Source organism: Jaculus jaculus, chromosome 11 (assembly GCF_020740685.1).
Source record: "Jaculus jaculus isolate mJacJac1 chromosome 11, mJacJac1.mat.Y.cur, whole genome shotgun sequence".
Lineage (NCBI taxonomy): Eukaryota > Metazoa > Chordata > Mammalia > Rodentia > Dipodidae > Jaculus > Jaculus jaculus.
In genome coordinates, this window is record NC_059112.1 from 60,566,134 (window position 1) to 60,593,112 (window position 26,979).

Sequence of the window (26,979 nt, forward strand, 5' to 3'; positions counted from 1 at the left end):
TCTCACAAACTGCTAGCCCAATCCAAACAAAGCTCTTTCTTACCCTCATAAGCCAAACCTCACAGTCCACAGTTCTTACTGCATTCAGGTCTTTCAACTCTGACCAGAATAGTACATCAAGCTTTACTTATAGCATTACAAGGCATCTCTTAGGCCAAGGTTTCAAATCCTTCCACATTCCTCTTGAAAATCAGCTCCAAAAGGCCAAAGCCACACAGTCAGGTGTCTAGCAGCAATCCCACTCCTTGGTAGCACTTTACTATTGCAGTCAGGTTCGCATTGCTGGTAGAAATCACCCAACCAAGAACAGCTTGTGGAAAAAAGAGGTTTATTTTGGCTTACAGGCTCAAGGGGAAGCTCCCCGATGGCAGGGGAAAAAGATGGCATGAGCAGAGGATGGACTGGCTCACATAAGGTGCACAACAGAAACAGGAGAGTGTGCCAAACACTGGCATGGGGAAACTGGCTATAATACCCATAAGCCTGCCCCCAACAATACACTGCCCCCCAGGAAGCATTAATTCCATCAGCTGGGAACTTAGCATTCAGAACACCTAAGTTTATGGGGGACACCTGAATCAAACCACCACATACTATAATAGCATTCAAAACTCAGTTCTCCCTACCTATAGGGCCAGCTTCTTTAGGCCAACAGGAATGTGATGAGACTGGATGTCCTTAGCCATAGCTCATTGATGAACTATATTTGCTGCAAAATATGTCCCTTGGTTAGAAAGATAATACTGTGTAGAATCTCATGATGGTGAATCTGGCTTTCTGTAAGACCACAGGTGGTGCTCATGGCAGGAATATTGGGGCTATGGAGGTAGATTTTCTCTTCATGCTACCAGTGGGACAAGTGATGAAAAGTTACTATGACATGAATAGTTGACAGGAACATGGTTATGTGGTTGGTGGTCAGTTCAGGTAGGGTATCAAAGTGCCTGGAGCTAGCTTCCCTTGTGAGGGGAACTCTGTTGCTGAGTTCTATGCTAACCCCCTTTCTGCCAGCCTGACCCTTTGTATATAAGCCTTTTTGGTCAAGAAGTCTGGGGAAGGAGGCAGCCTGATGTGTATGGTAGATGATATGACTAATCTGAGTATGAAGATCTGCTGCAGAGAAGGCTTTGCTAGACCCTGGCCTGGCATACTGATGCCCACACTGCACTTGGTTCACATGGAGCCCGTGGTGGAGGCCTTCTGTAGATCAGTTGTTACTGGTTTTCCTTGAGTCATGACCATGAATTCAGACCATATGAGCCAAGGCTGGTGAGTCAGTGCAACAGAAAGAAGGAATGTGGCAGGAATGGGGGTCAGGGGCATATAAATGAATTGGCTTATGCAACTTGTCCATCTGCCCAATTGGGTGGTATGGCCCTGAATTTACAGAAAGTGACTTTTGGGTTTGTTTGCCCAAGAGTGGGCTAGCTGCTTCTAGAAGTAGAGCCAGAGGACCTTGAAGTTATTGAAACCAAGGGTGAACCTGCTGCTTATACTCTCGCTGTTCCTCTGTCTGTGGCTGTGCAGCTTCTCCTGACAGGCACTCATGGGTGTTTTTATTGGATAGCAAAAAACAGTAATGTGTGAAGAATTAGTATTACATAGTCAAAGGACAGGCAACATGAGTGTGTGAAGGTCAAGGAACTTTTGACTTTGAATAATCCTTTAAGCATTTGTTAAGGGAAAGGTTCTAGGGGTATGACCTGTTGGACTCTGCTGATCCAGAACTCATATATACACTCCATTCTCAAATGCAATAACACTAAGTACATTGTTTTTATCAATAGATCTGTGCAGTATTGTGAGCAATTTATTACTTACTGTGTTGTCTTCAATGCTATGGTTAGCACTTCTCAAGCATACACACATGGTTCTGGATCAAGTATACAACCAGGTCACTGAGAAAGTGGGGCAAAGAGCACAGCTTAAGGTCAGCCAGCATCTCTAAACATTTCTTGTCAGCATTGGTTATCTGTGCTATTCAGTCCAAAAATAAATCAAGGCATAGGAAAGCTAGTTACATTCCTTCAGGTGGATGGATTACATGGTTCTAAGAGTACTTCAGGGCAAATTACAACTCATAAACTTAGCAGAAAAAATATCTCATAGCAATTCTCTCAGAAAAGTTATTTGCAAGGTCCAAAGGTAATATTCCCATATTTCTTTCCCTTATTTTATTCTCAAAGTTTGCTTTGCTAGTTCATTTCCACATTCATATTTGGGCCCTGATGGAGCCTTCTGTCATATACTAAGATTGCTTTAACTGGATAGAGGAGTGCTCTCCATTCATCAGAAATCCTGTAGCCCATCCTGATCTGCTCAACTTTCATCTTGACCTGGTGATGACTAAATTTCCCAAAAGTGAAATAGTAGTCAGATATCCCAAATGTCTGTACTGAGCTGTATCTATTATTTTTTTCTAGAAGTGTACCCATTACTACTTTCTGAAACAAGGTTTGCTCAGAGGAGCCAACCACTGGTGATATGGAATAGATGGCCCCATGCAGCCATAGGAGCTGTTGAAATCAGCAGCTGGCTGGCTGTTGCTTGCACCTCTGGTTAGAACAACAGCCTGGAGGAACAGCTGCATTTGGAGTGGCAAGATTCAGGACCAACTGAATCCATATGAGATCAGATCACAGCTCATCTGTCTTAACTCCCCCTAGCTTGGCAACACAGGTCACTAGAGGTGCTGGTGCCCTTGGCTATAGGATTGTGTATCCCAGGATTCCAAGATACAAAAGGAGGATCCTGGTCCCACAGTGGCTAGGGAACTCTGAGTTGGAAGGTGAGCCAGCCTGTGTCCCATGCTGCCTTGGAATACAACACTTACTAGTTCTTTGCATTATTCCAGATACCTCACAGGTTTCTGTCTTGGCCAACCAATCTCAGAACAGAAGGAACTGAGATGGAGTTTTAGCTTTGCTAGGTGACAGTAAGTGCCACACAATAGTCTTGGCTTTCTGGAATCAGAAGGAGCTTTCATTTGAACTTTCACCTCACCAATTCCCTTCCCTATTGTTCTCTTCCTTCTCCCTCAATAAAGGACCAATTGACATGCCCCATATGACTTTGTGGGGTGCAGGCATATGACTGCATGGTGTATGCTGTGGGATGCACTTGTTTGGAGATCATTCCTGGCTGTTTCAGGCTCTACTGTTTTGGGTCATAATGTTCACAGGGCCAGTGCACTTGCTTCCAGAAGTTTTAAGGTCACAAAAATCCCTCTTCTGGACCTTTTTTGGTCCTCATGGCAGCTTTGAGCATAAGATTGTCTTAAAGATATGAGTCTCTGAGATGCGAAGTATCTCTCTGTGTTTTTCTGGAGTGGGACTATAGTGTCACTAGACCAGCCATCTCAAGACATAATCAGACACTGCTGGGCATGGTAGCACCCATCTTTAATCCCAGCACTTGGGAGGCAGAGAGAGGAGAATCGCTGTGTGTTCAAGGCTAGCCTGAGATTACATGCCTGGGCTAGAGCAAGATTCTACTTTGAAAAACCAAAAAAAAAAAAAAAAAAAAAAAAAAAAAAAAAGACACTTCACTCAAAAGTGGAATCCATGACCCTCATGGTGCTTACAAGGCCCCATGGCTAGCTCTACCCAATGACTGTACCTATCCAAGAGCCCTGCCTATCATGGGGTTGAGGTGTAGAGTGGGTAAAATGACTCTGGCTTCCAGCACACTGTCATGTACATAGGAAGGAACATCTCAAAAGCAGTATTTCTAAAGGTATTTTATTTGGCCATATTCCCATCTTTGAGAATTCATATTCTTGTCATCAGTTTCTTATTACTAAAATATAAGACCAATGAAAGTAAATTTTTTATCTGTTTTGTGTCTGGCATATAAGTGCTCAGTAAATACATGTTGAATGAATAATGGGTGGCTGCTTTTGTGGCTGTTTGCTCCTTTTTCCTTTCTCCTACTCTTCTCTTCCCCCTTGTTCCTCCCTTCCCCTCTGCTGTCCTCCCATGTTGTAAAATACCTGATACTGTCTGTGTTCAACTTTGTGCTCACATCTCTTAAAATGAGGAAAATGAAGTACCTGAGGCAATTAAGAGGATGGTGGCTTTTGGCTTACTGTAAGCTCTCACCCATCAAGTGTCTCTATTGCTTTGGGTCTAAGGTGAAGGTATACATCTTGGCAGGAAACTGTTCATGTCATGGCTAGGAAGCAAAGTGACAGGAAGAGGACTGGATTCCACAATCTCTTTAAATCACATCCTCAGTGTCTAAAGTCCTCCCACTAGGACCCATCTCCTAAAAATATCATCACTTTTCAACACTGCCACCCTGGGGACCCAGCCTTTAGAACATGGGCTTTGGAGACCTTCATCCAAACTGTAGTCCCAGAGCTGTCATTCTCCCCATTTAGAAATACTAGGCTAGAAGCCTTACATTGGCTTATCCCTGAGGTCCTTTTTCCACTATAGATCCCTGAGGTCCTCTACCTATGGATACCTGAGGTCCTCCCCACTGTAGATCCCCGAGGTCCTCCTGTTGCAGTCAGGTTCGCATTGCTGGTAGAAATCACCCAACCAAGAGCTGCTTGTGGGAAAAAACAGGTCTATTTTGGCTTACAGGCTCAAGGGGAAGCTCCATGATGGCAGAGGAAAATGATGTCATGAGAAGAGGGTGGACATCACCCCCTGACCAACATCAGGTGGACAATAGCAAGAGGAGAGTGTGCCAAACACTAGCAAGTGGAGACTGGCTATAACATTCATAAGCCCACCCCCAACAATATACTCCCTCCAGGAGGCATTAATTCCCAAATCTCTAACAGCTGGGAACCTAGCATTTAGAACACCTAAGTCAATGGGGACACCTGAATCAAACCACCACACCTCCCCACTATAGATCCCCGAGCTTTCCTACCCCAACCCTCTCCACTTTGGATCCTTGAAGTCTTACTCCATTATGGAGTCCTAGATTGCCATATAATATATGGGAAAGACCATGAGACCTCTGATGGCTTTAGGAGCTACTGCTGGGGACATTCTTTGTAGAGTTGCTTTCCTTGAGGCTGTTTCTCCTGGCCATTCTTGCTTCCTGCTAAGTTGGCTGACATTGTTCTAGCAGTGGGTCTATTAGTTCTGCTTTCAGAAGGTAGCTTGGAGTGCCTAGCACATTGTTATGCACTCTTGATCTCAGCCCATTCATTCCCACATGAGGAGTGCTCATGGTATTCCCTTTCTGTCTGAGGTCAGGAGACCTGGTTTGTCCTTCGAGCTGTCATGCACTAGGGATGTGGTCTTGGGTGAATTTCTTCATCTCTGAGCATTACTTTTCCTTTTCTCTGAATAGCTGTGCCTGTCTCCAGATCTGTCTTTACAACTCTTTCTGGAACCCAGCATATAAATAAACATGTAAGAAATGTTGCCTGGCAGACAGCAAGTGTTTGGCTTGTAATTATTGAGTTAATGAAATCAACTGCAACCTCTAATTCATGACTGATTTACTCATTAGTTCCTTTCTTCATTTATTCATCACTGTGTGTGATGTTCCAAAAATTGGTCTGAACTCTGAGGGCTTCCATTAGACATTTTAAGAATTGTTTCCTCACTATAAGTAGGACTATGCCCACTGCCACACTTGTCCCTCAGTGAACCTGGGAGAGCACATAACCTTTCTGTGCTGTTCATATGCCTGACTTGTGTTTCCTGTTCTGTTGCCTCTTGTGCATCCCATGTTCTTGCCTTCTCAACTTTGAAAAAACCCTTTATTGTAAAATATCTATTTACCAAAAGCATATAAAATGTGGATGTATGCCCTCCCTAAAGCAAGCCATCTTTGTGACCTGCTCCCAGCGCAGGTGCAGAGCATTGCCAGCCCTTGTTGACAGTCCTGAGCCCATGGCTGCCTGCTCCATGCTGTTGCAGTGTGCCTTCACTCCTGGTGCTGCTCCTTGGACTTCTGGCTGGTGGCCAGCAAGTTGTCTAGGGTCAGGATGATGAGACTGTTCTCCCCACTTTCCACACACCTCTTGTCTGTGCCAAAGTGTCTTGTCAGGAATGGTAGCCATGTTCTGCCTCTGGGCTCTGCAGCATGGTGTCTACATAGCCACTGGGCTTTGTGGACTTTCAAGTGTGGCAAGTGTAAACAGGGAGAAAAGTGAAGGTATAAATGGCCCTAATGGCAGCTGGGTGAAGAGGAGGCAATAGGCAGATGCAGACACCGGGGTGTCTGTGCTGGTAGGGTGGAGGCTACGGAGGCCCATGGATGTCAGTGCCTGGATGTCAGATACTTAGTTCTGAGTGCTTAGCACCTGTCCAATCAGTAGGTTTCTTAGCCCCATAGCAGTCATAGCACCTCTCATGGATATCATTGCAGTTCACCTCATTCCAGCTTGTCTCAGACTCATGCTTGTCTGAAATCCTTTGTCATCTTCTCATCACTGAAAATGCAACCTAGAGTGTTCTTCTTTCTACCCTCTTTGAATATAGATTTTTTTGCCAGAAAATTAAAATGCCAACAGTAAGTGCTGAGTGCAGGCTGAGCCCACTGTCCATTAGGAGCAAAGGTGAGCTCTGCTGCTGCTTCTTAGTTATTAGCCATTTGTTATTCATAGTTCACCCCTTCCATCATCATCCCGGTGACTCATCACAGGCAGCCCTGGTGTTTAGGGGATCAGAGGTACATCAGAGCTGCCTCCAGCAGCACATCACCCAGCATGGCCCAGAGTCAGGTTGTGTTGATGACAGTTGTTTGTGTGCACTCAATACTGAATGTGCTGCTGTCCCTCTGGTGGCTTTGCACATGCCCTTTAATCCATGCAATGATTTTTCCTTCTGTTTCATACTTGCTGTCAACAGGTTCTTCATTAGTGCTGGGGTAGCACAAACAGTGAAATGGTCATCCTTCCCCCAGGGCTCACAGCCTGACATGGAGGTGGACAGGACCTGTGGTGATAGTGTGCCATGAGGTGCTCTGTGGTGGGTTGTGGGGCACCAGGAGAACCTTTAACTAGGTGTCAGTCTGCTGTCACAGAAAACACCATCTGGTGGAGACAGTGCTTCTCTCATGGTGAGGTTCTGCCAGTGGCCGCTTCCTGGCTGCAGGTGCTGCCTTCTTGCTGTGTCTTTATGTGGCAGGAGACAGTGATATCTCCCACCTAGCCTCCTACTTATTTTTTATTTATTTGAGAGAGAGAGAGAGAGAAGGAAAGATATATATACATACATACATACATACACACGCACATACATACACACATACAAACATACATACATACATAGAGAGAGAGCGAGAGAGAGAGCGCCAGCCTCTAGCCCTGTAAATAAACTCCAGACTCATGCACTACCTTATGCATCTGGCTTATGTGGGTTCTGGGGAATTGAACCTAGGTCCTTAGACTTCGCAGGCGAGTGTATTAACCACTAAACCATCTCTCCAGCCCACAAAGCTTCTTGAATTAGGATCTTACCCTTATTATCATAACCATATTGGTAATTTACTTAATCTCAATTATCCCTAAAAGCACCATTTCTAAATACACTTGTGTTAGCATGAAAACTTCAGCCCATGAGCACTGAACATCCCCCCTGAGCCCTGGTACCTGCTCCGGAGTCAGGTTGCTTTCTGGAGGAGTCGGTAGGTTAAATTGATACTAGTTGAGTGCTGGCAGGAGGGTGAGGGGATGGACAGGAAATTTGTGGCATGTGCCAAGTCCCTAAGGCAAGTGAAGACAAGATGTATTTGGGAGACTAACTCTAATCTGAATACTAGTGTGTCACAGAATGAAGTTCATTCTATCAGAAGAATGAGATGAATTCCTGTGACAGTTCAAGGTGACCTAGAGGTTGTTGGGAAGGTCTGTGCACATAGCAGTGCCGTCTAGAAGTCTCAGAGGGTCTTTCATTGAGATGTGGCACAATAGAGCTGAGAACCTATATGGACCAGGGTCCTATGTGGTGCCCCTGGCAAAGTTCAGCTAATGTTTGCCAGAAGGGGTGATGCCAGCAGCATTGAGGCTGTTCAGTGTCCTGTCTACATGGAAAAGAGCCTAGAAATGTGCTTTTTTTTTTGTAATAAAATAAAATAAAAACAGACATTTAGTCACTTCAGTTTAAAGCATTTCATTCAGTTTCCATTGCTGAAATCTAAGTTGTTTTCTTCAGGGGCATCAGCCCCTTGCAGAATTAGTGTGGTTAGAAATGTTATTAGGTACTTGTGATCATGAAGGTGAACTCCAACCGAGGTCAGCTTCTTATCTTTGCTCTCCATCTTTTGGTCAGATTATGACTCGGATGCCATGAGCAGCTCCTATGAGTCATATGATGAAGAGGAGGAGGACGGAAAGGGGAAGAAAACCCGGCACCAGTGGCCCTCAGAGGAGGCCTCCATGGACCTGGTGAAGGATGCCAAGATCTGTGCCTTCCTGCTCCGCAAGAAACGCTTTGGCCAGTGGACCAAGCTGCTCTGTGTTATCAAGGACACCAAACTACTGGTGAGGCACCCAGCAGGCACATGTCTGTGTCTGTGAGATGGGTCAGGTGCCATTGATAGGCTAAAGCCATTGGACTGAGGCTGATGCATGCAGACATACCAGAAGCCTCCAAGATGAGCCCTGCTGAGCCCAGCCAGGCTGATACTTCTGCAGGGCCCATGGTTTCCCCATGCCCAGAATCCTGAGGCTTGTGTCAGTGGAAATGCACAGCATTCTGTTTCTGACTTACCAGAAGCTACAAGATAGATATCTTCATTGTAGTGAGTCAGTGAATTCCTCACAGCCAGGTCACAGCAGTGGGTTGGGGAGCCTGTGGAGGAGGCCTTGGGGTAGGGGGAGGAAGGCAGAGAGGGAAGAAATTCTTTTGGAAAGCCTAAAGCCAAGTGCTTTTTTTTTCTTCTTCTATTTAACACAAGAGGCAGAACAGGAAGATAGAGTAAGTAACCAGAAACAGAGGGTGTAAAACGCAGCACCCTGGCCATAAGGGACAGTCACATTCTTCCCTCTTTCCTCCCACCTTTTTTTTTAAAAAAATATTTGTTTATTTATTTATTTGAGAGCAACAGACACAGAGAGAAAGACAGATAGAGGGAGAGAGAGAGAATGGGCGCGCCAGGGCTTCCAGCCTCTGCAAACGAACTCCAGACGCGTGCGCCCCCTTGTGCATCTGGCTAACGTGGGACCTGGGGAACCGAGCCTCGAACCGGGGTCCTTAGGCTTCACAGGCAAGCGCTTAACTGCTAAGCCATCTCTCCAGCCCTCCTCCCACCTTTTGCAAACATTTGATTATTTGATTAAGTGCTCAGTATGTTTTTGCCTTTTCTTTCTTTCAAGTTAAACCTGAGGAAATAATTGCTCAGAAGTATGTCATTAAATCAGAAAACTTGAGAATTTGTGTTTCTGTATATCATATTTTAGTGAAGCACATAATATTAAAAAAAAACTTTAAGGATCATCTGTGAATTATGGGAGTCTATTTTCCTAGATTCTTAGGACATCATATATTTTTTAGTGTTTTTGTTTAGTTTTTTTTTAAAATAAAGTACATATTTTTTCCACATGTGCGGCCAGTATTTCTCTACATTCAAATTTAGAATATGCCAAAAATGATGCCATAGGGAATTTTAAACCATGAAAAGTACTAATATGGTCCTTATTTGTAATCTGATGTAATAGCTACAAGATGTAGATATATTATATAACTGTTTTAAAATGTACAATAAGCTCTCATTTAAAAGAACTTTTACACTGTGCAGGCAGCCTCATGGCTGTATGTGGGGGCAGCAGTCTGGTGTATAGATTCCTGGTCTCTTTTCCACACCCTATTATTTGTCATCTTCCTTCTTTATAGCCTCATGGGTGTATGTAAGGCTTGCATTTTGTGGTCCATGTCCCTCTGCTCCGCTTGTCTTCTTCCTCCTCCCCTACTTTATCTGCCATTTGGCCTCCTGCAAGTTTCTGCTTTCCATACCAACATGATAATATCTTCCACTTGGAGTAAATATTGGAGAAGCAATGAATGGAAAGCCAGAAGAAAACACTATTTTTGATAGAATGCAAAATCAAACTTAGTTTTTTATTTGATTTTTTAAATTTTATTTACTTTTTTGAAAGGAGAGGGGGAAAATATGATGAATATGGGAATATAGGAATGACAGGGCTTCTAGCCACTGAAAACGAACTCATGATGCTTGTACTACTTTGTGCATCTACTTTACATGGGTCCTGGGGAATCCAACCTGGATCCTTAGGCTTCTCAGGCAGAACCTTAACTGCTAAGCCATCTCTCCAGTCCTGTTTAATTGTCAACATTTTAAATTTTAGAGCAGGAGAGAGAGAGCGTGCATAAGCAAGTGAGCGAGCGCAGGCAAATTGGCATCACAGGGCCTCAGCCACTACAATTGAACTCCAGGTGATTGCACCACCTAGTGGGCGTGTGAGACCTTGCACTTGCCTCACCTTTGTGCATCTGGCTAACCTAACATGGGATCTGGAGAGTAGAATGTGCCTTAGGCTTCACAGGCAAGTGTATCTTAACCACTAAGCCATCTCTCCAGCCCCTTTTTTCTTTTTAATGACAGGGTTTTGCTATATATCTTAGGTTGGCTTCAAACTAACTGTATAGCCCAAGCTGGCCTCAAGCTTTTCAATCCTGCCACAGTCTCCTGAGAGCTAGGACTACAGGAAAGCACTACCGCACATAGCTCAATGCTTTTCTTTTGTGGAAGTTGTTTTATTCAGAAATAACCAACCCATATGACCCCTGTTGACACAGAAAAATAACAGTGATATAGACAAGTGTTCTCTTCCCTAGTGCGCCATGTGGGCACCGCAGTTTCCTGCTTTGTTTACTCTGCCTCTAGGCCCTTCCTTTCCATGCCCAAGTGGCTGTACACCCAGGACTGAAGCAGTCACTCCTTGGCTCATTGGGAGTGCTGCCAGGACCACGTGGGGGGGGGGGTGCCTCCATTGAAAGACCAAGAGCACATCCCTTTCCCAAGGTCTGCATCCATGCTGAATATAAAGGCCAGCCTCATGGAGTCTGCTAGTTCCAGAGCTCTTGGGGTCCCATAAGCTTTTACCTGAACTGCATGCTGTTTCTTCCCCACTTCTGGCATTGCTCTTAGAGCTGCCTTGTATTTATGGTTTGGAGGAAGCGTCCCTTGGCTTGACCCTTCCTGTCCTCTAGACTATACTTGTCATGGTTAGGGCAACCTGTGATAATATGCCCTTTCTTCCACTCTGCTCCCACTCTACTGTTAATTTCACTTTCACCCTCCTCCCTGACTCAGAAAGGCAAAAGATTAGGTAAAGGGCAAACATTCACAAAAAGGTGAAGTGTAATTAGTTGGTTTCAGAGTATTCTCCCCCCTTTTTAGACAGAGCTACTATTAGTTGATACTTATTTATCTATTTCCTTGTTTGTTTGTTTATTTGTTTTTGAGGTAGAGTTTCACTGTAGCCCAGGCTGATCCGGAATTCACTACGTAGTCTCAGGGTGTCCTCGAACTCATGGTAATCTTTCTACCTCTGCCTCCCAAGTGCTGGGATTAAAGGTGTGTGCCACCACAACTGGCTGATTTTTTTTTTTAATTTAATTGGGATATGTTTTTTACCTGGAATCTGAGAGTCATGAGTTTGAAACTAAATTAAGAAGGTGCTCTAGAAATAGTTGCTGAAAGTAACTATTTGTTTATTCTTGCCCTGTAAATGATCAGTGTTGAAGGTGCTGCAGACATGCTGTTTGGGACTAGAATCCTAGTCTGCTGCTGTCTGTCAAGTTGTCCTGATTGGGTGACTTAATCAGTGAGTGGACATTGAGACATATGAAATGCCTCATATAATTCTGACACTCAGTATCTGTAGCAGATGATATAGACCCTGATAACTTACTTAATATACCAATAGCAAAAGTGGTAAAAAATAACATTTCACTTATAAGGAAACAAGCTCAAAAAGCTTAAGATATTTCCTGGGACCCAGATCTAGTAACCAAGCTAGAACCCAGGGATGTGGTCAGTGGTACTGTGTAGACAGAAAATATATCTCAGTCAAAAATAAACTGAATACATTAACAAAATGCAATGTTCTACAAATCTAGGATAATAAGACTTCCATAATTCATAGGTCCATTTTGTATCACAGGTAGGGAGGAGCAGGAGTGGTATGAAAGTCTCAGCTGGGAGCTAGTCAGTTAAGAGGGATGTCAGTCTCTCTCTCTCTCTCTCACACACACACACACACACACACACACACACAGCAGCATGAGTTCTGGGTCCACAAAAAAAGTACATCTAATTAGACACTTGTCCACTGTGGACTGATGTTCATACCCTCACTAAGCAGCTCATTTGCCTTTGAGAGGGAGGCAGAAAGGACACCTGCAGATATCAAGGGTCCAGATCAGTGTACTGGCAGACACCAAGCAATGCAGGGCTGCACAGTTGTAAGCTATAGTACATTTATATACTGCAGTACCCATGTCAGTGTGCACATACTCCTGGATAATTTTATGAAGAATGTACATTGGAACATAAGAGCCACCCTCATGGAGACCTTTCTCTTGAGTCAGGCATTAGCTTTTGCTCAATAAACTTTTGCTAAATAAATATAGATGCATTTCCTGGACAGAGGGAGAGTAGGCAGGAGGTGCAGGGTATTGTGTGTATCACACCTGCTCACCAGCAGTCAAGCAGTTCCACAGTGTCATCAGACCTGAAACCTGGAAAACACTATGCTGGGGTTTGTCAGTATTTCTGTTCAAAGTTCTTTATGCTGTAAATTGGTTTGGTGTGTTGAATACAGTGCTATAAAAGTTCCAAGGACCAGCAGCCTCAGATGGAACTGCCACTCCAAGGCTGCAACATTACCTACATCCCGAAAGACAGCAAAAAGAAGAAGCATGAGTTGAAAATCACCCAGCAAGGCACAGACCCACTCGTTCTTGCAGTCCAGAGTAAGGAGCAGGCCGAACAGTGGCTGAAGGTAGGCCATCTGCTGTGGCTGTAGCAGAGCCTCTATCTACCCTTTCTCTGGGGTCCTTAGTTATTCTGATGGGTAGCATAGACAAATAAATTAATAGAAATTTGTCTTTGATGGTGAGCACTATGTCCTCAGAGTCGCATTTCACCTGACTCCTGTCTGCAGGAAGCATTTGCAGGCTGCCTCTAGGACTTTCTTTTACTTTAATAATTCTTTTAAAAACTTTTATTGATTGATTGATTGATTTTTGTGCATATGGGCATGTGTGTATATGTTTGTTTGTGTGTGTGTGTGTGTACTGTAGTATGCATGTAGAGGCTAGGGGAAAACTTTGAGGTATATGTGAATCAGGGTATCTTGGTGCTGCAAATGAATTTCATGACTACAAACACCAGACTAGTTGGTGTGAGAGTTTGAAATTCTCCTGACTCTACCTCCCATTGTTATAGGTGCATTGGGATCACAGATGCATGAACCACTTTTCACACAACTTTACATGGGTGCTGGGGAATTGAATCCAGGTGACAAGCTTTGCTAGCAAGCTCTTTTAACCACTGAGTCATCTCCATAGTCCCTACTTTATTTTCTCCAGTTTCACTATTTTTTGCATATGATTAGGATATACTGGGTTTTAAAATTTGTGATCACCATCAGCAATTTAAAAAAATACTGCTTTGCCTTATTCCCCCCTTTTCTGAGACAGTGTTTAAGTATGTTAGACTTTTTCAATTCTGTTGCCTTGTCCAGGGTAGCCAAGGTGACCCAGCTGCTGCTGTCCACCTGGGTTCCGTGGTCTGCGGATCTTGGCCAGTTCTATGGCTCTTTCCTTAGTAGCACAGCAGCTTCTCCCACTTTGAGGAAGATCCTTTACATGCTTGTCTTGCTGCGCTAGTTGGCTTCATGCTGAACTCCATCATGGCCTGCAGCACCTGTGGTGAGAAGGAGCTCATATGAGTGAGGCATACTGGGACACTTCATCTTCATGGTTCCAGCAGCATGTGGTGTGTCAGTTACTTTTCTCATTGCTTTCACAAAATATCTGGCCAAAACAACTTATGGAAAGAAGGGTTTATTGTGACCCACATGCATACAGTCTGTTATGGTGGTAGGAGCATAAGGTGGCTGATCACATTGTATCTACAGTCAGGAAGCAGAAAGTGATGAATGTTGGTGTGCAGCTTGCTTTCTCCTTTTTAAGCCCAGCAGCTCAGCCCAGTGGTGCCACTCACATTCAGGATTGGTCTTCTCTTCTTAGTTAAACTTCTCTGGTAATACTCTCACAGACAATGCCAGAGGTGTGTCTCTCATAGCTGATTCTAAAGTCTGGCAAGTTGGTAGTGAAGATTAAACATTACATGTGATACCTGTGAACCCATAAGCCTAGTGTCCCTTTGCCCCAGGAAGCACTGAGATCAGAGCTGGGACAACAGGGTTCTGGCGGCTTCACAAAGCTGTGCTCTTTGTTTCTGTTAGCAGTAGCTGTGGCTTTCCTGAAATTTCTAACACCCAGGAGATTGAGAAGAGCTTTTTGTTTGTTTGTGAGTTTCTGGACTCTCCTCATGTGCTCAGAAATTTCTCCTGCCAAGATTGCAACTTTGCCAGACTGAAAATGTGATTTGCTACAGAATCTGTAAAGCTCTTGAAGGTTTACAGAATAATTTCCTACCTTCACTGACTCTTCATTTCTGTCAGCCTTACAGTTTTCATTTTGAGTGTTGAGAGTCTCAGGCTACATGTTGCTGCGATCTATAGGGATAGAGCCAGAAGTCAAGGTCAGGTTTTCTGGCTTGACTAGTTTCATTCTCATTCTGCTGGACAGTCTGACAGCTTACCATTTTCTCTTTTATTCCTCATTTCATAGTCTTGGCCTGTTCCTTCAGTAGGAAGGAGGACAATTGTGGAGTGAGTGAGAAGCTTTCATGGTGATAGTTTATTTCACTGGGCCCTTCTCCTGGCTGCTGGATCCTCCCTTCTGTGGTTGGTGATCTGCTGTTCCTTACTGGGGCATTTGATTGGACCACTATGAATCTCCTTTCATTGTCCCTGTTGTTTTTTTTCCAGTTTGTTAGAAACTCAGAGTACAGAAGAACCACTCCATTCTCACTGCTGTTGGTCTAACATGAAGTCACTCTATGAGCCTTTGGGCAGCTGGCAAACAGACAATCAAAACAACACTATTCCAAGATGCTGATAGAGTGAAATAATCTTGTATCCTGGTTCCCAGCTGTGAGGAACTTGCAAACCAAGGCACTTAGCTAATTATAGTATGATGACTCCATTTATGAATGGTAGTTACTGCAAAAAAAAATTTAATTTAGGACTAGTACTTCTTAAAAGGGAAATAACATAAGGTAAATATATTTTTTGAAAGAGTTTGAATTGCTTATACTAATGTTTGTGCTATTATTTCTATATTATATAGTATTGTACCACAGCCCAGGAAGTTCTGGTTAGAAATGGAAGTCAAATGACAAAAGCATTTCAGTAGTTACAGGATTTTATTTTTTAGTCTAGCAGAGGCTCAAGATAGTCTAGTTTCTTCCAGATACATTATTAGATTAGTTACATTTTTGGAATCACTTGGAGATTTTTAAAGGAAGAATCTAAATGATTTCATAATTAGGGGTCTAAGTCTTTCAAAATTTCTTTGCTTTTGTATCTTTTACATCTTTTTAAGGTTCAAAATGCTATCCTATACAGATGGGTTTGAAACATGCCTTCTTTATTTAACTCTTTCTTCAAAGGGAACTTCTGTCTTTATTATTTCGATGTACTTTTAAATTTTTTGCTTGTTTGAGATAGGATTTTATTCAACCTAGGCTGTCCTTGGACTTCTCATTCTCTAACCTCTACTTTTAAGTGCTGGAATTGCAAGTATGCTTTCACTCCTGTGTAGTTTCAAACTCCAGCAGGACTCTTGTCATTAAGGTGTGTCTTATACTGCTTCTTATGTGTATACCCTCTGAGTATGTCACAAGCACTCTGCTATGTATTCTGTGGTCTCTTGAGTCCACAGCTTCTGTAGATATACCCCTCACATGGGCCTTGCTGGTTTTAGGATATGTGTGGCTGTGTCACTAGGTGTTGCCAAATTGCTGCCCAGTGTGGTCTGTTTATTCACACTTCTGCTAACAGTGAAGGAGGGTGGTCATCGTTTGCTGTATTCTTTTTTAAGTTCCTTTGCACATGTGAAACAGATAAAAATGCAGAAAAAAAAACAACCCCTCAAGTCCTCCCCTTCTGTTGTTTTTATCTGAACAAATCATCTTGGAGAATTTTACACTGCAGGGAGTAGAGTACTTCCTCTTTGAGTTGTGTAGTAGCCACAGCTAACAAGTGTTACATTCACAGACACTGGGTGGTTTAATCTTTTGGTAATTTTATAAGTAACTGAGGCATGTATCACCTCACACTTCCATTACCCTGTAGGTTACATTCCCAGAACAAGTTACTGCTGATGTGAAGGTTTTAAAACATTTGCAGTCTTCTTAAGTTGCCAAATCACTCCTTCTAGGAGGTTCTCCAATTTCCCTGCCAACAGTATCTGAGTTACTGATACTGTATGTTAGTAAAATTCTGCATTTTTACCCCCTTCTCCTTTCTTCTTTCTGCCTCCCCCATCATGTGCTATAGCAGACAGCTTCAGGTTCACTGAGCTGAACTTCCAGACCAGGCACAGTTATGGAGGAAGGGATATTTATTGAAGCCTACAGATCCAGGGGACGTTCCATAATGGCAGAAGTTGGTCCCCTCTTAAAGGACCAGGTAGATAGAGAGAGAAGCCAAAAGCCAAAAAACCCAAAAGCCACACCACACAGCACACTTCAGGAGTTCCAGGTATAACTAGGCACTTTGCATAACTTTACATTAGACTTTCAAATCCACCACCACACCTTCGGGGCTAGCTCCTAATGATCCACCCAGTGACACCTTGTCCAGCCAGGTGGCTGGAAATCCCAGAAGTTTTAATAAATTCCTGAATCTACTGGGGGGCATTTATTCAAACTACCACATGTGCCAACAATATAATAAGGTTTGAGGGAGGTGTACCTCACACAATTTCATGAAATACCAGTCATTATGCTTATCAGCCACTAAAGGACACTAGGGGATGCTGGTAGGGTTGTGTACCCCTTGTGGTGCCAGACAGCATTAGGGGAGCAGTTGGAATGTGTTTTTCAAATGATTTTAATGTGTTGTAAGTGTATCATGGTGGATCTGCCTGACTCAAGAATCACAAGTTTACCAAATTCATTGTCAGTATACCTGGTGGTTTGATTCAAGTGTTCTTCATAAACTCATATGTTCTGAACGCTAAGTCTCCAGCCATTGTTGACTTGGGAGTTAGAGCCTTGCTGGAGGAGGTGTGATGTACAGCCAGCTTCCCCTTTCCAGTGTTTGGCACACTCTCCTGCTGTTATAGTCCACCACAGGTAATGATTTCCAGCCTCTGCTCATGCCATGTTTTCCCCTGCCATCGTGGAGTTTCCCCTCGAGCCTGTAAGCCAAAATAAAACCCTTTCCTCCTACTTGGTCAGGTGCTTTGTGCCAGCAATGAGAAAGTAACTGCAACAGTGCAGGTCCTGGATCCTGGATATATGCTCATTCCTATTTATTTATTAATTTATTTAATTTTTGACAATTTTATACATGTATATAATGTGTATTTTGATCATGTTCATCCCCATTACCTCTACTCTTTCATCTCCCACTTAAACGCCTTCTTCTTTCCATGTAGCCTCACTTCTACTTTTATATCTTTTTTTATATCTTTTTTGACCCACTGAGTTTAACTAGGATTTTTTATATGAGTATGGAAAAGAGATTATTTAAGGTTCTTTTGTAAAGCTGGCAGAGTCCATTGCTGGGTAAGATTGTTAATGACTTGCCTTCCTAGGAGTCATCATAGGATTTCCAGCACTACGTTAGCTGGCCATCCAAGGAGGCCTTCAGCCCTACTTCAACTTGATTTTTATGTGTCCTGTAACTACCTGTAGAATCTTCAGCAATAGGGTCTTGATACGTGCTTATTTCTGTACAAGCTTACTGAGTCAGTGCAGTTCCTGAGTCAAGATTGGGTACGTGTTTACCGAAGGATCTTTTGTATCCACTCAGCATTGCCTCTCTCTGGTCTTCTTCATCCTCTTATATTTGATCCTCTACCCTGTGTCCCTTTATCTGGAAGACATTCATTTAAAAACATTTATCATTTCTGAAATAAACCTTCTGAAAATAAACTTTCAGGTTGGCTGTCTGTAAACATCTATCTCTCCAGTATCTGGGAGAAATCAGCTTCTAGGTTTGTGGTGTTTGTTCCTGAGTTTCATGTCTCACTGTTCACTTGTGCTTTTAAAGAATTTTAAAAATATTGTATTTATTTATTTATTTGAAGGAGAGAGGCAGAGAAAGAAGAAAGAAGAGAGAAAGTGAGTATGCATGTACCAGGGCCTCCTGCCACTGCAAATGACCTCCAGACACATCCACCACTTTGTGCATCTGGCTTTATGTGGGTACCATGGAATCAAACCCAGACTGTCAGGCTTTGCAAGCAACACCTTTTACTGCTTAGCTATCTCTGCAGCTCAGAATTGTTTTGGATTTTCAGCAGGTGACCACATGGTGCTGAGGAGTGGTCTTCCTGGCCTTTCTCTGTTGGTTGTGTATCCTACTTCTGCTTTCATTGGTTTTGGAGTGCTTGAGCCATTGTCTCTTCCATAGATGTTTCTGTCTCTCTCTGTCTGTTCTTTGGCAGCTCCATCTGTACATGTACTCTCCTTGGACATTCCCACAGTCCTGAGTTCTCTGTGCCACTGCTCTTCACTTTCTGGGTGGCCTCTTAAGTGTGTTCTCCTCACGACCTGTAATGGCCTCTTTGGAAGCTTCCTTCTGCGAGCTTGATCTCACTGGCTTCAGTTCCTCCGATCCTGGTTTCCATTTCTAGCATTTTCCTGTCCTCTTTCTTTACTTGGGTCTGTTTGTGCATAGCCTTCTTTTTTTTTTTTTTTTGACTGCATTAACATTCCCTTCATAGTTAAAGGGAGATTATTTCACCTGGCTGGCTCAGGAATTGCCTCTGAATTTGTCTTGGGTGTCTATATTCTGTGGGAAAGAGTAGCAGACACTACAGTGTGCCCTGTGTTCTCCAGAGTGGGGTGCAGCCTGGCCAGATGATGGATTTCATGACAGTGTTATTTTGTTTTGTGTCACCCTGCCTTCAGAATGGCACAAGTGCCAGGTTGGGGATTTCCGTGGGCATGACCAGTGCTTAGAGCTTGTTGAGACACCTGAGATCTCAGTGGTAGGTTTTCAGCAGTAGAGTGAAAACATGATTGAAATGCACTTTCATCGCTATCATAAACAGCTGAAATATGGCAATATGATATTGTTATGTCACCACTGTTAATCTCTATGGAGGCTTGATCATGACTCTCTAATAGGAATTGTTTTATAAACAAAGACTGGCACTTTTATTATTGTAGACTGCTTTATCCCATGCTGATTACAACATATCCAGGCTTTGGCATTTAGAAATACAGCTTTAGTGTAACAACTAAAACGCTTTTAATTAGGACACATATGCCTTTGTCAAGTGTAATAAGCAGGGTGGCATTTAACCAGTGTGTGACTGCACGCCCTTCATGATGTGCTTTCAGAGCCACTTCTCCTGTCTGCTGCGGCTTCATTATCAACCGTCCTTGCTACAGTCAACTGTGTTGAGTATGTGTGCTGCAAACATGAGCTTTTGTGTAGAGGTCAAATAAAAGACAAGAGCCAGTATTCCCAGAAGCACAGTGGTTGAGTTTCTTTAAAAATGTGCAGAGACTGTGTTTTGGGGAGAGGAGGGTTCAAGTTAAAAACAAACAAAATACCACAAACATAGAACAGTTTGTTTGGAGGAGTTGTGATTTTTGAACTTGAATACAATTATTTTAAATACATGTTTGGCTTCTCACAGAACATGGTTCTTTAAATAGAAAGACATTAAAGAGCTCACCCAAAGGTAATTCAAAGGCCTTGAGTGACACAGGCTTTGTTTTAGAGAGAACTCCATAGGTACCTTTGGCACCAGTTGTGAGGCAGGGGAGATGAACAGTTCCATGAAATTGCCTGATCTCTCCCACTGGTGGAGATTCCATGCAATCAAGGCTGGCTCTGCTCACCTTTTCTCTCTCAGCTTCTTCTCTGTGGTCTGGACATGGTGTTGAGTCTAGGAGAACAGGATGCCTGCAAGCCTCACGTGCATTTTTCTAAGTGGATCTGGGTCTTTCTGGGTTTCTGTGTGCCTGTTCCTTCCCTGAAAACTATAGGATGCATGGTTCTCTTCCACAGGGAATTTGAGTTCTAGCTGGGAGAGAAATGAATCATTGTATAAGCAAGCTATTCTGTGTAATTTTATGAGCATTGGGACTGTGTGGCCTGTTCAGGAGGGTGTTTGCATGAGAAGCTGTGATGGCCAAGTGGCATCATCTCTTTCAAAGCAAGGACAGGTATGGAGGAAGGGATGCCATGCTCTTCTAAGAGTCCTAGGGTATGTGGGAGCAGACAGGTTAGAGGAAGTGTGTGTGTACCAGGTGGCTTTTCTCTACATGTATTTGTTTTTATTTTCTTGCTGTCTTTTCCTCTTTGAAGACTTTAGCCTAAGTCAAGGAACTGGGGGGCTTTTCATGAAGCTGTTCACTTCCTTCTGTTTTTCTTGGTCAATTAAAAATAAATCTCAGTTATAATAAATCCCAAGTCCACTTTCATTCTTTATTGCCTTGTCTTTTTTGCCCTTTAATCAGTCTTTTATATTATTTTACTTTATTTTTATGTATTTATTTATTTGACAGGGAGAGAGAAAGGATGGGGAGGAGAGAGAGGGGGAGAGAATAGACATGCCAGAGCATCCAGCCACTGTAAATGAATTCTAGACGCACATGCCACCTTGTGCATCTGGCTTATGTGGATCCTTGGGGAATCAAATCAAGGTCCTTTGGCTTTGCAGGCAAATACCTTAATTGATAAGCCATCTCTCCAGCCCTAATCAGTCTTTTGAAGTTGTTCCTAGGTGCTGGGAACAGTACCTAGCCAGGCATAGCCAGTCCCTCAGGTAGCACACTGTGTAGAAGACAGAGACCTTGGTGAGTGTAATCTCACTGACCATTGACTGGCTTTCTGTGGGCAAGCGTGGAGGTGCTGGACCATGTGCACCGCATGGAGAATGTGTTAGTCAGCTTCTCCTACTGTGACAGTAAATGCCTGAGTGAAGAACTTATAAGGAGGAAAATTTTCTTTTGGCTTGCTATTTCAATTCATGGTCAGTTCACTCCATTGCTTTTATACCTGTGGTGGGGCAGATTGTGATGGCAGAAGCCTGATGATGGAGGAAGCTACTAACCTTAGAATGATAGAAGAGCAACTCAGCAGACACAGAGAGAAACAGATACAGAGAGAGAAAGAGAGAGAAAAAAGATACATATTGAGAGAAAGGCCAGAGGCCCAATATCCCCTTGAAGAGTACCCCAGTGACCTTTCTCCCACTAGGTCCCACCTCCTAAAGTCCCATTACCTCCAAATAATTCCATAGGGTGATGATCAAGCTTTCAACATATGGCCCTTGGGGGACATTTAAGATCCAAACTATGTCAGAAGGCTAGAGCAGGCTGCCTGGAGGCTTGCTGGAGCAAGGCTGCATCTGAAAGGAGGAGCTCAGTTTAGCTAAATGAAAGTACACAGTTCTTTCAGGGAACCCACACACATGGGCTCACATGCACACCCAGGCACATATACTGCCAGCTCTGCTCAGAGTGATAGGAATAAGTGGAGTAGTGTCCCATTTAAGAACAAAAAGGAAGAAGGAAAGGAAGGAGGCAAGTAGGGAGGGAGGGAAAAAGGAAGGAAAGCAGAGTTTTTGCAAAGACTAAGTCTTTGCAGGTTCTATTTTTGGGGTGCAGCCTTTAGTGGGAAATGAAGAATTTCTCAAGTTCATGTTTGTATAATTGTGGCATACTTTCCTCATTGAAAGCTCTAATTGTGGGAAAGAGTCAAGGCTTATTTATGGCCTATTGAGGGAAGAAGTACTGGATGGGACATTTTGCATCTTTTTACCATTCTCTTTTCCCAGTAATACCTGTGTGATCTAGAGGAGAGTAAGTCTCACTGAGAATCTAACCTCATTCAGGATGTAACTAGGAGACTTGGGCTTAAATCCAAAAGCTCAGAAGTTCCTGTTGTAAGTATGCTTCTTCCATGGAGAAAAGATATAGTCTTGTTCTGAAGTCAAATAAAAATATTCCTTGTCCCTTGAAGATTTAATCACGACATTTAGCAAAAGGAGTAATAAAGATCTATTACCAGAAAGCAGAAGTGAAGTTAGCATGGGAGTATGAGGAGCTAATCTGCTCCGGCTTGCTGCCTGGAGAATGCACAGGTCTCTGGATGGAGTGTCACATTTGATCATGTTTTTCACCTTTTCTGCTCTTCACAAGCAAGGAAATCTGGTCAGTGAGGCCTGAGATTTTCATTCCCATCTCATCTCAAATATGGGCATTACTGTCCTGGAGTAGCTGAGCAGTAGGATGGCTGGAGGCATGATCCCAGTCCTGCCAGATCTTGGGTCAGATCCCAACATCAGTGAGGCCATGGGGACCTGGGGCTGGCTGTGGAGATCAAGTTGCCATGTGGTCATGCAGATTGTTGACACTGGCAGTTCTGTTTGCCCAGGAGTTTGGTTTGAATCCAGTTGTAGCTTGGTTCTCGAAACAGGGGGGGCATTCTGAAAGATCACACACTGCATGTGTGAGGATGTAAGTCCTGCAAGAGTTGAAACTTCACCTGTCCTATTTAGTATGTGTCCTCATGGCCAGGCCACATGTGGATATTGAATGAGCCCAGTAGTGATGAAGAAATAAGCAGTTGACCATGAGGGGTGGCTGAGAAGGTCATTCATGTCAGGGTCATAGCCATAGCTGGGCAGTTCCCACCTCTATGTGGTAGCCCAGAATTATGACTCCTGTTCTCAGTTCAGCAGAAATCAGAAGGAGGCTCACCAAAGTGGCTGCGTTGACATCATGGTGGCTCTCACACTTGGAAAGTGTGCATATGTCACACACAGCCTTTCATGTAGGATCTCTCTTGGAATTTAGCCTTAGTTATGCAAGATAGGTCATCTTCATTCCTTGTTTGCTAGTGAGAAAACAGGCTTCGGATGATTTATTACTCTTCCCCAAATAAGTAAACAATGTTCTTGCCTCCTAATTCATTGAGGAAAGAGAATTGGTCAGATAGGAGTGTTCTTAAACCTCAGTAAGGGGCTAGAGAGATGGCTTAGAGGTTAAGGTGCTTGCCTGCAAAGCCTAAGAAGCCAGGTTTGACTCCCTAGGACCCATGTAAGCCAGATGCACAAGGTGGCACATGCATCTGGAGTTCGTTTGTAGTGGCTAGAGACCCTGGCATGCCCGTTCTCTCTCCCTCTCTCTTTTTCTCAAATAAATAAATACAAATAAAAATTTTAAAACCTCAGTATGAACAGCCTTCCTTTGCTCACACGGCACCCTGTATGATGCCTCTGATTGACAAAGAAATACAGAGAAGTCCTTCCTTTGTGCAGCTCCTCCCAGTCTCTGCTTCCCTCGCCACGATTCTTCTCATGGGGGCTACCCGGCTTCCATTCCTTTCCTGCACCTCTCCTTCCTGGAGCCTTTTCTCCCATTCCTTTGAGCATACCCTTCCTGCTCACTTTCTGCCACTCCGTCCCATCTTGTTCAGTTTCCTTCGTGAGTTTTTCTTCTCTATTTCTACCTTGAAATGCTAGGGGTTAGAAGGCATGATTGGTCATCCTATTCTGTTTTCTGGCTTATCTAGCTCCTGATAAACTCAACATTTCATGTTTGGGAGAATTGACTCTTTGCCTATGTCTGTAACACCTGCATATTTCAAACTCTGGCTGAATATACCTTTGGCTCTGAGGTTCTCTCCAGCATCCTATATCTTTGTCTCTCCCATCTGCACCAGCATCCTGTTGCTAAGAATGGAAATACAGGAGTGGCCTTGTAGCCATCTCTGCCCTAGGGTCCTGTGAAACTTGCTGCTTTTGCTCCAGGAGCTGTGCCTCCTGCCCCACCTCCCCAGCCTCCCTGCCATGGCTGCTTCCTGTGTTACCACTGTCCTTTATTTCAGCTCCTGAATAGGGGCCACCTGAGTTCCTATATTGTTTTTTCTTTTGCTTCTATGTAATTGCTTTTTCTTCCAATACCTAGATCTCACAATAGGTTTTAGGTTCAATGACAGTAAAGGCACTCAGTCTTCAGAGGTAGGTATCTTAGTAATAGATTACTTCTGCTGTAAAAGGTACTTTACACTGGGAAACTCACAGAAAACAGAAAGTTATTTCTCAGGTACAGAGGGAGCTATGAGATTGAGAAACTGGTGAAGGCTTGTGCTATGCTTCATAGATGGTGACTGGTTGCTGTGTCCTATACAACAGAAGAATTGTTAATTCCCAAGGTGGAAGCCAGGATTAAAGCCCAACAGTAGAATCCTGAGGCTTGCCTCTGGAATCCTGTCCTCCTCACTTTGAAATGCACCCAGTCTCTCCTTACACTGATACAAATTCAGTTTCTTCCCAAGCCCAAGGGTGCTATGCACCTGGCTCCTAGCATCCCTCCTCTATACCTGCCACTCTCCCTTGTCCTCTCCTGCCACAGCACTTAAACACTTGCCATCTACTTCAGGACCTTTCCATTAATGTGCCCTCTGCCTAGAAGAATTTTTCTTCAGTTTATATGGTCAGAACCTTGTAGCACTCAGCTCATGGCTTGTGTGTCAACTTGGGAAGGCTTTCTAGCCTTTTTGATATAAGGTAGCTGCCTACTTTCTTAAAAAAGAAAAAGCATTATCTTTCTGTTTTTATTTTTGTGACAGCATCTCACATAGCCCAGATTGGCCTTGAACTTATTATGTAGTAGAAGATGGCCTTGAACTTCTAATCCTTCTGTCTTTACCTCTTGAGTGCTAGGATTCCAGGGGTGTACCATTACACCAGCTTATTGTGTGCTGGGCAAGGACTGCACAACCTGAACTACATCTTTTATTCTTGTAGCTCTTCATGTTATCTTGAAATCATCTTTATTTTTTTTTGAGGACCCATATATTTATGATGATGTCTCATTATGTGGAATGAAACTTAAACTTTGAATGCCATTTCCTGCCATTTCTCCAGGATTGGTGTCAGTACCAAGGCTGAGTAGATGATTGGGATGACCAAGAGAATGAGTGAAAGATTGAACAAATGAGTATCATATGTATTCAAATACCAGTTCCTGTTAACCCCAAGAACTTCCCTGACAAAGTATAGGCTTCCGTTTACTCAGTGCTTGACCACCACGTGAGTATCTCTGTTTCTGGTAGACTCAGACCATGTCTCCACTCCTACAGGTGATCAAGGAGGCCTACAATGGCTGTGGTGGTCCTGTGGATCCAGAATGTGCTCCCCTTCCCAGCGCCCCAGTGCCCAAGGCAGAACTGGAGAAGGTAAGGGCTAGTCATTGGGTCTAGAACCTCTCAATTGGTTTGGCTCTCACTCAGGGTTGTTTTGTGAGTGAATTTCATTTTAGGTTGATATACATTAATCGAACCTATTTTATGGGGTGCACTGTGACATTTGAACATATGAATACAGTGCAATGGTCAGATCAGGTTAACTGGTATGTATGCCAGACTTTTATCATTTCATTATGATAGTACTTCCCTCTGAGAAGTTTACATTCTACTTGGAAAATATAATCTGTTGTCATAGTAAATGTTTGTTGTGAAGAAGCTGCAGGTAGTCATTTTTCATAATGAAGACTTTGTGATTTGTTTCATTCCTAGCAATGAATGAAAACGTGGACTTACATGGGTGAATGCTCTAGTTTGGTCATAGAACTACTAATGAGGTCTGAGCATAAGTGCATCTGCTCACAGGCACCTTACAAATGTGTCTTCCCCAAAAGATACTAGCCAACCAGGACACAGCCCCATGTCCCTCTGAGTTCTCATTTTCCTGTGGGGAGACTATATAAGATCACAGTCCTGGTAGGGTTAGGGAGCCTGTTGTCTGCACACTCATACTTGCCACAAGTGCATGGAACCTCACTGCACTGCTTGTGTTTTGTCTATAACTAACCGATACTGCTTCCTTGGAGCCCCACTTCCCATGATGTCTTCTGTTGGCAGCTCATCTCACAGGAACTCAAACTTCCACCCTCAGCTGCCAGCCAGTGGACAAGTGGATCCCCCCTTTTTCGTCTGCCCTTATATATTAGGGACCACAAGAGAAACAGAACCAGTAGGCTATGTATGTGTGCAGGAGAAGATTTGTCATAGCAGTTGGTTCACATAGTGTTGGGGCGCAAGTCCACATCTGCCATGTGGGCCATAGGCAGAGAGCCAGAGAATGGGTTTACAAATACACGAAGTTCCCTCTTGCTGAGGATGGCTGGATTATCTGTTATGTGCAGGCATTCAACTGATTGCTTGAAGCCCACCACATCATGGAGAACAGTCTGTTTGCTCAGAGTTCAGATATAGGCTATCCAGAAGCATTCTCCCAATTGACACATCTAGTCAACCAACTCATATTTTGACAGATTAGCCCTGTTTTTTTCCTAAGTATAAAATGAATTCAGAAAAACACAAATAGGAAAATAAGTCACTCATAAGTCTGTCTATAAAGGATGTAGCCCCTCTTAATTGCCTTTTGTGTTATTAATCACGTTTTCCTGTTCATTTGTTTGTTTTACAATTTTGTTAATCATATGCAATAAGATTTCTTACACTGCTAATTTTATTAGGGATTTTCTAGGTTTTAAATTCATAATAAGGAACCACAATTTCATACTTAGACCAACTAAATAACAAATCTGTTTGGCTCTTATCACTTAGCTAACTGTTCTGTCCTTCCCGTCTTATTGCTGGTTTTCTTTTCTCGGCTGTTTGGAATAACAGAGTAGTTGATAACTTTTGCATCAATCTTTCCTGCTTCTCTTGGCCCATTGTCTAAGGATAGACTCCTGGGAGCTAAA

At 43.3% G+C, this 26,979-nt stretch overlaps 1 protein-coding gene and 1 non-coding gene across 3 annotated transcripts in view; one reads left to right on the plus strand and one right to left on the minus strand.

Annotated features, from left to right (window-relative positions):
• The window catches only part of Afap1 (actin filament associated protein 1), a 152,187-nt gene that overhangs the window by 78,150 nt on the left and 47,058 nt on the right, over positions 1–26,979 (plus strand). For both annotated transcript variants that reach the window (XM_004655994.2, XM_004655995.3), the window contains exons 5-7: positions 8,244–8,455; positions 12,761–12,940; positions 25,352–25,447. In XM_004655994.2, coding sequence (XP_004656051.1) covers positions 8,244–8,455; positions 12,761–12,940; positions 25,352–25,447 — 488 coding nt within the window. The remainder of the gene's footprint in view (positions 1–8,243; positions 8,456–12,760; positions 12,941–25,351; positions 25,448–26,979) is intronic.
• Positions 16,936–17,040, minus strand: LOC123453478. Its single transcript, XR_006632857.1, has one exon. It is a non-coding gene; the product is annotated as a small nucleolar RNA U13 (small nucleolar RNA).